The 10,430-nt window shown below is 59.2% G+C and overlaps 1 protein-coding gene across 1 annotated transcript; it reads right to left on the reverse strand.

Moving 5' to 3' along the window:
• Window positions 1-1,058: 1,058 nt before the first annotated feature.
• Window positions 1,059-10,425, reverse strand: CUEDC1 (CUE domain containing 1; the record flags this gene model as incomplete). Its single annotated transcript, XM_017730875.1, has 11 exons — window positions 1,059-4,089; window positions 4,311-4,381; window positions 4,694-4,752; window positions 4,921-5,014; window positions 5,471-5,560; window positions 6,221-6,304; window positions 7,066-7,254; window positions 8,129-8,150; window positions 8,630-8,759; window positions 9,589-9,713; window positions 10,210-10,425. Coding segments are annotated over 10 exons (1,077 nt in total), but the record flags the coding sequence as incomplete, so codon positions are not given.
• Between the last annotated feature and the right edge of the window lie 5 nt (window positions 10,426-10,430).

Raw genomic sequence — 10,430 nt, forward strand, 5'->3', positions numbered from 1 at the left:
GGGGGCTCCCCCGTGGCGGGCCCCCCCCCCGGACAGCCCCAGCCCTGCCCGCCGGGCTCAGGAGGCTGCAGCAGACACGGTGTGGCCACAGCAGGGTCCCGCCGTGTGCTTTTAACCTCGGTTTATAAAATCCAGCGGCTCCCCCCAGGCCCGGTGTGAACAGCCTTGCTGCAGGCAGCCTTTCCCGGCTGGGAGCAGCCCTGGGCACTAGGTGCAGCCCTTAGCTTGGGAATGAGCTGAAGGGAAGGAAAACACATCTCTGCTTCCATCTTCCAGCCTGGCGAAGGAAGGGGGCAGTAAATTTCCACGGCAGACTGGCAGCCAGCAGGTATCCCCGGGCTCGCACATCTCCAGCCCCATCCTCAGCTGACCACTTTCCAGCCCTGCGCTGTTCCCAGCCGCTGCCTTCCTTAAAACGCTGGTCTGAGAGCAAAACCCCCGTCCCTGTGGAGGAGAGGAATTCCAAAGGGAGTGGCTGGGACTGCTCCAGGGCAGCATCTGAGCTGCTCCAAGGACTGGGCTCTGCAGCCCTTCGGGAAGCCCTGGCTCCCCGCCGCGCTCCCTGCGGCACCAAGGCAGCAGCCAGGGTTTCTCCAGCATTTCCATGCTTTTGATATTTAAGGCGAGAATGCCGTGACTTTTTCCAGGCTCTTCTTTCACACGGAAGGTTTCCAAGCCACACGTGAGACTGGGAATCTCCAATCCTGACAGGAAATGAAAGCTGCTCCCGGAGAGCTGGCACAGGACAGGTGGATTCTGTCCCATCCCTGCAAGTGAGGGGGATGCTCCGTGTGCCCCCCGGCCCTGCCACTGCCCCTCAGGGCTGCCCACAGCAGGAACTGCTTCCCCAGTGATGGGTCACTGGATTCTTGAGGAAATCACTGGACACAAATCCAGCCCCATCAGGAGCAGGGAGGCAGCAAACCAGGGCAGATTTGGGGCATTTGCATCTGAGGGGCACAGCTGGAGCTGGGCTAGAGCTGCCCCTTCCCTCCCCAGCCCCCTTTCTTTCTTCTTCCCCCTGTAAAGAGTAGAAAAATACACAGTGTTAAAAAATATACAGTGTTAAGAGTACAACAGGACTTTATTATAGGAATTACTATTAAACATCTTTAAGAAAAAAATCACGTATGGAAATAAATTCTAAAATAGCCACACTCACAAACATCACAGATCAGTTTGTTTTGTTCTTTTTAAACCTTTTTGTAGAGAAATGATACAAACATCACTGAGAGTTGTACATATTTATGTAAGAAATGCATTTTGGCTCCCAAGCCGGGTTTGTGGCCTTTCCACTCCTTAGACCTGACTTTTTGTTTTTTACAGGACACATAAACAACCCCTCTCCCTCTCCATTAAAATGATACTTTGTGCCTCCAAGATATTTTGACACGGCTACAGAGTGACATCATCCAGAGGCTGTGCCTGGCCTGGGATGTTTAAGGGCAACTTGTTGGGTGGTGGTGGCCAAGACGTGCCCAGGGCCCTGTGCTAGCTCACAGCCCCCGGCCACCCTTCCTTGCTGTCCCTTTCTCAAGGCTCAGTGGGAGCAGAGGGTGCCGGGCACCTCGGGGATGTGCTCAGGCAGAAGGCAGAGGCAGCTGCTGGTCTGGGACTGCTCCACCAGCAAACCTTGGCTGGGTTACAGAGGTGACTCGGGACGTGTCACTTAACGAGCAGGCTGAGAGGAGGGACAGTGTCCCCTCTTTTCCCCGGCTGCTGCTGAAGCCAGCGGTGCAGCAGGACTGAGCTGTGGCCCTGTGCCAGCCTCCCAGGAGAGCTCAGCCCATCCCCGCAGCCACGGCACGACCCAGCCCGTCCTCAAACCCTGCACGGCAGGTGCTGCGAGAGCCGGGGCCGGGCCAGCCCTCCTGCCAGCACCTCCTCGTCTGGGAGAGCAGAATTCCCTTCCCGCCCGTTGGTGCTTCCTGCGCTCATGGAAACTTCGCTGGGACTGAAGCCCTCAGTAGCTAAGAGGCGCTGGAACGGTGACAAGCTGATCCGCTTCCAAGTTTGATTTTCTTCCAAATATGCAGAGCTGGGAAGGAGTAACGGCAGCCTCCTACGGCCCCCAGGGCCAGCAGAGGGTAGGGAAGGAGCCCCTCCTTCTCTCCACCACCCTCAGAATGAAAGTCCCACCCAGGGACTAAAGGATTTTCCGTTCCCCAATTCACCCTTAGCCCCTTGCACCCTGAGGCAGGTGCTCCTCCAGACCCACATCCTACCCTGGGCAGGGCAGAGCAGCCCAGAACATCCTGTGCCCTTCCAGCACCTCCTGACAGCCAGGCACACTATCAGGAGCAGGGGTGCTGCCCATGGTGTGGGACAGCCAGCGTGGTTGGGATGGCCCTAACCTGTCACTCACTGGGCTGCCAGGACTCAGGACACGCTCCTCAATCCAAAGGAGTGGACACCAAAACTGGTATGGGCTGGGTGGGGTGGGAATTTTGATGCTTTGATTTTAGGAACCCAAAGCTTGCTGGCATCCCAGGGTGCTCCAAGCCCAGTGCATCCTGCCCTGGTCCTTGGCCCCCCAGAACTTGTCTGAGTACTGGTGCTGTGGGAGAGCCCCATCTGTGCTATGGAGACATCACCCAGACCAGACCCTGCAGCCCCGGACACCTGGAAGCAGCCCTGCCCCTGGCCAGGAGCCAGGAGAAAGTGAAGCTCACGGGATGCCCCTGATCCCCACCACGGCTGCGAGGGGACGACAGCAGCGCTCAACAGGTGCAGCAGCTGCAGCGCTCGCGGGGGAGGAAATCTTGGCGTCCACTTCAAAGGCACGCGAGCTCCGTTGGGATTGAAGAGGAGCCTGTCGGGAGCCAGCGCCTGCAATGGGGACTTTTGTTACCAAACCCTGCGGAGAGGCAGGGAAAACACTTGCGTGAGTGTTTGATGGCTGGGGCTTCTGCCCCTGCCGCCTTCGCAGCTCCAATCCTGCAACATTTGTGCTGGTTGGCGGGAGCCAGAGAGTGAAACAGGCACGTCTAGAGCCACCTCCTGCATTTGGCAGGGAACGTTGTGCCGATAAAGGAGAAGAAAATGTGCTGGCGGGAGCGAATTCTGACTTTACGCTCGTCACTCATTACTTACACAGCGGAGGAATTTGTTTATGTAATTATTTTTAGCCTGACAGCATCTCCCCGAGCTGCAGGATTCCGGTGCTGCGAGAACGAGGAAGGGGCTCTGCTCCTGCCCCACACCAAACCCAGCAGTGCCCCCAAGCCCCTGTACAGCCTCTCGTGCTGAAAACACCTCCACCAGCCCTGCCAACCCCCGGCTTGGGCTTTGCCTCTTACCTACAGCGGGGGCATCCCTGGAGCTCCCAGGCTCCAGGACCACCCCCAGCACCCCACACCCGGCGGGACATGTCCTGCTCCATCAGTGAGGGTTAAACCGGTGTGAAATCCAGCCCTTGGTGCTGCCCTGTGGCGGCACAAAGCGTCCCAACTTCAAGGCAGTTGTAGCAATGCCGAAGGCAAAGGTTTAATTCAAAGTGAAACGCCTAGGAAAAGAAGGCCTTTCCTTTATAAACAATTTATATTATTTGACTATTACCTGATCTGAATCTCTGCTCATTACTCCTAGCAATAATAGACAACGGCTGTTAGCTTCCCTTTCTCACGTGGCTTTTGTTCCGGTGTGCGCAGAGTAAAGTTACATCAGACCACTACAGATATGTTCAGGAGTGCTCCGGCCAAGCAGACCCCACGTGTGAATGGATCCTCGTTAGTACGACTGATTTCATTCCTCCTGCACCGCCGCCTGGGCCGAGAGAGCAGGCGGGGCTGCTCTTCCCCAGCCCGAGCTCCACTGGCTCCTCCACAGCCACTCGCAGCAGCTGCCTGCTTTTTTTCCTTTTTTTTTTTTCCTTTTTGGCTGATTTGCTCGATAGGAAAAGTTGTTTTCAAACCACTGGTAAGAAAACATTGTGCCTCACTTCAATACTTGTACTTCAGAGGAGTACAGCAGCAGAGGGGGAACAACCAAAATCTGGGTGATTTGTTGGGTGGGTTTTTCCTTTTCCAGCCATCTCCTGATGAAGCCTCGTGCACATCCTGTGCCAGCAAGAAACCCCAGTGCTGGGACCTGCAGGGAGGGGAAGGGGAGGGAAGGAGAACAGCATGTGCTCAGCCTCAGCCACACAGTGACAGCACCAGGGGCTCTCCCAGCCATGGCACCCATGGCCACTGATGGGGCCTGTCCCCACCAGGACACACTCTGGACACAGCCCAAAGCACGTGGCCCCTCCTCCAGCCAGGCTGGATCATTCACACAGAAGTTATCATCCATCCCCAGGTGCCTCTCACCGTTTACTGCCCTTCCTTCGGCGTCTCCTCCTCCTCCTGGAGCTGCTGCCGCCGTGCTTGGAAATCTTCATCTGAAAGGCAGAGGCAGGCGGGGGCTGTAGCCACCTCCACACCAGGACACCACTGCACCTCAGTCCCAGCTCCAGGAGGAGCCCCAGGGGAGGCAGCCCAGCTTTCCCCAGGGCAGGGATTTCCTTGCTCAGAGAGAGAATTCCCAGTGGGACTTGGGGAGTTTCTACCAGAACTCGCCTGAGAACACTGGACGGAGGTTTTGGCCCACAGGGGCATTTCTGCCAGGCGCTCACACCTGAGCCAGCCCTGGGGTGATCTGGGGCCAGGCACCACGGCAGCCAGCACAGCACACCCAGCACAGCATTCCTTACCATAGGCATGTCCTTCCACATCGTCGAGAAGATTTGCCGTGGAAGCCGCCGTCCCCATCCTGCGCCCTCCGCTAAGGAAAACCGGCTGTGGAGCCAGGATGTGGCCGTGGCACCACCATCGCCCTTCCCAGCCCACGCTCCAGCCACAGAGCTGCCCTTGGGGAACCCCCAGGAGCACCCAAGTGAGGCCCCCCTGCCCCACAGCTCCCCAGCCCCTTTCAGGATACACCTGGTGCTTCAGCAAGTGTTTTCTTTTTGATTTCCTCATCTTTGTCTTCTCAGAGAAGGCTCTGGCGAGTTCAAACAGCTTCTTGCGTGTGGCTGGAAGGAAGCAGCCAGGTGAGGGTCTCACCCAAAAACCCTTCCCAAAGCTGCCACGGGCAATGGGAAGGAGATGGGCAGGGCCAGGGGTGTGAGAGCCACCCACACCCTGGCACCCTGTGGTGATGCCCTGGGTTTGCCAGATTCGGAGAGGGAGACAGGGACACCTTGGTCCCTGGCAGGAGGTGCTGGTCTTTTACCCTTTTGCTGGGGTTTTCACGGTCTTCCTCACCCACCCCTCCCAGTGTCACCCCTGCCTGCAGCCCAGCTCAGGCTGCCCAAGGACCTCGGTCTAGTTTGTGGTGGCAAAAGCAGGCTGTGACTTCCCAGAGAAAAGGATGAGTTTGGGAGAGTGCCAGGTACTGCTGCCATCTCCCCCTGCCCACCCCACTCCCAGCTGCCCTCCAGCCCTGCCAGGCATCCTGCTGCCAGCACGGGGCCTGCACACTGACTCACATTTTCCCATGTGTTTCAATTTGTCTCGGAATAAGGCATCGTCGGACACGGCACCGCCGGCCTCGTTGGTTACAGAGGGAGCTACGTCACCTGGAAGGCAAACACCTGGTCACCTGGAGTGCGTGTATGGTGAGGGGGGGCTCAGGACAAGTCACTCCCATGACCCAGTTCCAGCACCAGCAAAGGGCAGAGCTGGGAGAGAGCAGGTGGGACGAGAGCACTGGCACGTGGGGCTGGCTCTGGATGGGGACACAACCCCTGGGACCGGGGGTGCAGAGACAAGGACCAGAGACCCGCAGAGCCACGTCCCTGTTCCCCGGGTCCGTGAGCCCAGCTGGAGCCCTGCCAGGCTGCCCAGCCCCTGCGACTCGCCCGACCCTGCACAGGGCCATCGACAGACACCAGCTCTAATTCTGACTCTGGGCAGCTGCTCTGCTCCCGAGGTTAATCAGGATTACCCGGGAACAGTCATTATGCCTCCAGGCACAATCCTCTGCTCCAGCTCGGCCATGGGAGGGCAGGGATGGATGGAGGCAGGATGCAGGAGCACCTCCACGTGGGGAGGGCAGGAGCACCCAACCCCATCACCCACCAGCTCCTCTCCTGTGCTGGGAGGGCAGCAGGGAGGGATCAGCCAGTTTCCTCCCTCCACAGGCACTCTGGAGGCAGCTGGGCAGAGGGATGGGAATGCAGGGGCTGTGGGGGATCCTGCTGCGGAGAGACAATGCTCCCGTGTGTCTTGGAAGTTACCTGATAAAACGGAGGAGAAACCAAAGTCGTTGCTGACAGCAACACTGGTCGACTTGGATTTTTTGGACTCGTATTTCAATCGATCTGAAAAAGAAAAAATGCAGCGCCCGCTCGATCAGACCCTCGAGGCAGAGCACATGGCTCCACTCCCCTCTCCCCTCACGGCCCCGTGGCTGCCGAGGGACAGGCTGGTGGCAAGGGAGGGAGCTGGGGCTTTGCTTCAGCACAGCGACCACAAGCACTTCGGTGGGAGCCCGCAGCAGCAGAGGAACTGCCCACCCACCACAAGCACATGACGAGCACACCCGTGGTTTTCCTGCCACCTGCAGTGATGGTGCTGCCAGGACCCTGCAAAGCACCAGCGACACCTCTGAGGGAGCTGGGCCCTTGGCCAGAAGGCTCAGAAGGAGGGAAGGGCAGCTCTGTGCTCAGTGGCAGTAAAACCATCCACACCCAAGCCCTTCCCGTGGCACTGGACGAACAACCAGCTCACTGGGAAGGAGTGTGGTGACAGGGAAGGAGCAATCATGGCAAAACTGCTCTCCAATTCAGGCCTGCCAGCACCTGGAGAGGGTGCACAGCTGTGGAGGGCTCAGGGGGCATTTTCAAAGCCCCTTGCTATGGATTCTGCTGGGCTCTGCCACACGTGCTGCAGAGGGGTGGGCAGGGGGAGGAGAGCAGGAGTCTGGGCATGTGGGCAGCTCGGACCACCAGCCTGGCCCCATCCTGCACTGGCTCTGCTTTGGCACAAGCCCTGATCCCACGGGCAGGGCAGTGCTGCCAGCAGCCAGTGTCACAGCAGGGTACACACCCAAAAAGCAGAAGTTTCTGAAGGCACTTTTCACCTCTCTCCAGGGCAAGGAGGAAATCCCGGTTCCTCTGGAGCTCCTTCATGAACTCTTCATTCTGCAGGAAGAGCGCAATGCGCTCGTCCTCCAGGTACTGCTTCCACCGCCGCTCCTGCTCCAGGGAGCCCTGGCCCCGAGGGACGAGCCCCCGTGGCACGGGCGGGAGCCCTGCGGAGGCAAACATGGCACAGGTTGGGTGGTGATCTCGGGGGTCCCTGCAGCAGCACCTCGGGCTGAGCTCGGCCTTCTGCCCCTCTGTTACAGCGCAGCTCCCCCAGCCCCGATGGCCACCGACTGCTGCTCCCCAGAGGGGTCCCTCTCTCCTCTGCCCCACAGCCCAGGGCACTGCCCTCAAAAAGGACAAAGGGGGACAGGGCACCACCGCCTCTGCCCCTTGGGAAGGGGGACAGGGCGGAGGGGATGGACATCCCATGGGTCAGACTTTTGGAGCTCCTTTTGCAGAGCACAGGCTGGCACAGATTAACTCTAAACGATGTGGTTGTGCCACGGCAGAACCTGGTGTGGAGGTAAGAGAAGGGTCTCAGCAGCATCGCTGCTTTATCTCCCTTCTCCAAAGAGCAGAGTCTGCAATGTCCCGCTGACAAACATCCCTGCACGAGGCACGTGATGCCTCGCACCTGGGGAGCAGCACAGCCGCACGCTGCAGCACAGCCTCATCCCTGCCTACAAGATTTATCTGATTTGTAGCTGCTCCCAGAGAGCCATAAAAAGCAAAAGCACACAATTACTGGGGAAAGAAAAGGGCAGCTGCTCTTCTCCTCCCCCTGAGCCCAAATGAATTGGCATGCTCCTATTCCCAGAAAGGTAATAGAGCCCGTGAAGCTCAACTTGCAGGGCAATCATTCATGAAAACGTGGCAGGCTGCCTTTGGAGACGAAAAGGGAGGGAGGATCAGGGTGCCTGCAGGCCCCCCAGCCCCTCACCATGACAGGAGGGTGCTGGACCCATTTAGGGGTTCCTGTGTTAGCAAAAGGCCAAGGGATGCCCCAAACTGTGGCTTGCCTGGAGTTGAGCTGGGTGCCCAGCATGTGTTGGGGCTGTTTGTTCCCCGTGGGATGCTGCTGGCACGCAAACCTTGTGGCTTAAAACCACCATGGAGTACACGTGGACTCTGATTTCCCAGGGGCAAATCCACTGGCTTGCACTAGGTTTCCCACCCAAATTCCACTGCAGCAGCCCTCAAGCGCCCTGGCAGTGCTGCTCTCCTTAGGAGCATTACTGGTCCTGCTGCTCCTCACCAGGGCAGTGGGCAAGATTTTCAAATAATTGAAAATATAAGGTGCTTATGGCAAGTGGCATTTCTGGCACTAATCATTGGGATAATGGCAGGGGAAAAACCAAAGCCTCGCTGAGAGATCTTTGACACCTTGCCCACTTCAGTCTCTTGAACAGGACACGCTCCAAAACTTTCGGTTTAGTGCACACCTGGTACCCAGATGCTTCCAGAGTGCTGATGCTGCAAGCTCAGGGTGGCTGAGGACTGGGATGGTGCTCCACACCACCTCACGGAGCCAGGCTGGAAGGGGGGGCCCAGCCTCACCTGTGTGCCGGCCGTCTGCTGGGGCAGGATGCGCAGGAAGTCCTCGGGGAGGTTGCCCAGGAGCGGCGGGTTCCAGTTCCTGTAGTGCGCGGGCGCCGCGGCGCTGCCAGGGCCTGGCACGTCCGTCCTGCGGGGCAAGCACAGGCAGCACCTCTGGCGAGGGAGAAACCCACCAACACCTGCCATGGCAGCGGGGCACAGGGCCTGGCACAGCAGTGCCTGGCACAGCAGAGCCTGCTCAGCTCCACCAGTGGTCCCGGGAACCAGGAAACCCCAGCACATCCCCGAATGTGCAGCGTTAGCATCAGCTCTGGAGAGCAAAAGGCTTTCCTAAAGCGTTTGGAATCTTTGGGAGCTGCATTTCAAGCCTTGCCCTGCAACTCTGCACGCTGGGCTTTCCTTCTCCTCCTTGTTTCACTCAGACTCCCAAAACCCAGCCCGGTGGAGCCCCAGCACTGCAGGGATTTGCTTACGGAACTGACAAATGCCTCTCACCAGATGCCACACCCAGCCTCCACAGAGGGCAGGGGCTGGCACACAGGTGCCCGGGGCTCACACTTGCTGTCCCCCAGCCCCACACCTACAGCCAGAGCGGTGCTGCCAGGGGACAAGTGAAGCCAGCCGAGGTGTGCGGTGAGGAGCCGGCGCGGGGCCCGGCCACCCAGCACCTGGTGTTTTCCAGTGGAGGCGAGCGCTCCCCGCCCCCAGGAGCTGATTTTTGCCATTCCACATGCTGCCGGAGCGGCTTTCCGGCCCCTCAGCTGTTCGTGTTTTAAGCCCTCACAGGGATTTTTGAGCCAGCTGTGAGCTTCATTCATCTCCCTTGGCTTTGTCTCACTCGACCCTATAACGAACTGGGGCCAGACGGTGTGCCAGGGCCAGCTGAGGGCAGCCTGCCCCCCGTGTGCTGGCACAGGGTGCCCCAGGAGCGGGAGCTGTGCGGGGCTGGGGCTGTGCTGGGCGGGGGGGTGGGCGGTGCACGGGGGTAGCGGCTGCCCAAGGCCTGGCTCTCGTAGGCGGGAGGGGAGTACACAGGAGGGGGCTCCTCGTCTGAGCTGTCCGGCTCCAGGGTCCGCTCCAAGATCTGCAGGGTGAGAGGATGGGGTGAGGGCAGGACAGGGAAATGCTCCGCAGCGGGCCAGGGCCCCACGTGCAGCAGCAAAGCAGGGATGGCACGGGCTGAATGCTGCTGCAGAGAGGACGGGCAACCTCCTGGCACTGGACCTCCTGCATCCAGCAGGGTTTGGTGGAGTTTGAAGGTGCTGCTTTCAAGGGAAGAAGGAGCTATCCTTGGATGCACACAACCCTGGGGAGTCTTTCTGACAGCAGCAGAAGGGTCTCTGTTGGGTTTTGGGATGAGAGAGAGGTGGGAGAGCACTTTGGCTTCAGCCTGAAGCTCTGCCCAAGACAATCTTGGGTGCAGCAGCCTGGCTGAACCGGGCACTCAAACCTCTGCCTGCCTGCAGCAGTCGAGCAGCACTGTGCCCAGGCAGGAGGAGGCAGGATGAGACTGAGGTGCCCACTCACGGTGAGCCGGCTGTGGAAGCCAGAGCCCAGCAGAGGATGTCCACGCAGGTTACCTCGGGGGGGATGCTGTCCTCCGAGTCCGAGCTGTCGTCACAGCCGCTGCCGTCCAGGTTCATCTGCAGGAGCTGGTCGATGGTGGCGTCCACGGCGCCGTTGTTGGCTCTCAAGACACACTCGATTATGTCGTAGTCCATGTTGGGGAACATGGTCTTGAAGTCCTCCATGGCCTGGTTGAACTCCAGGCGCCGCACCTGCCTGGCGGGGCGGCTGTTGT

The sequence above is a fragment of the Corvus brachyrhynchos genome, unplaced genomic scaffold (assembly GCF_000691975.1).
Source record: "Corvus brachyrhynchos isolate BGI_N302 unplaced genomic scaffold, ASM69197v1 scaffold283, whole genome shotgun sequence".
NCBI lineage: Eukaryota > Metazoa > Chordata > Aves > Passeriformes > Corvidae > Corvus > Corvus brachyrhynchos.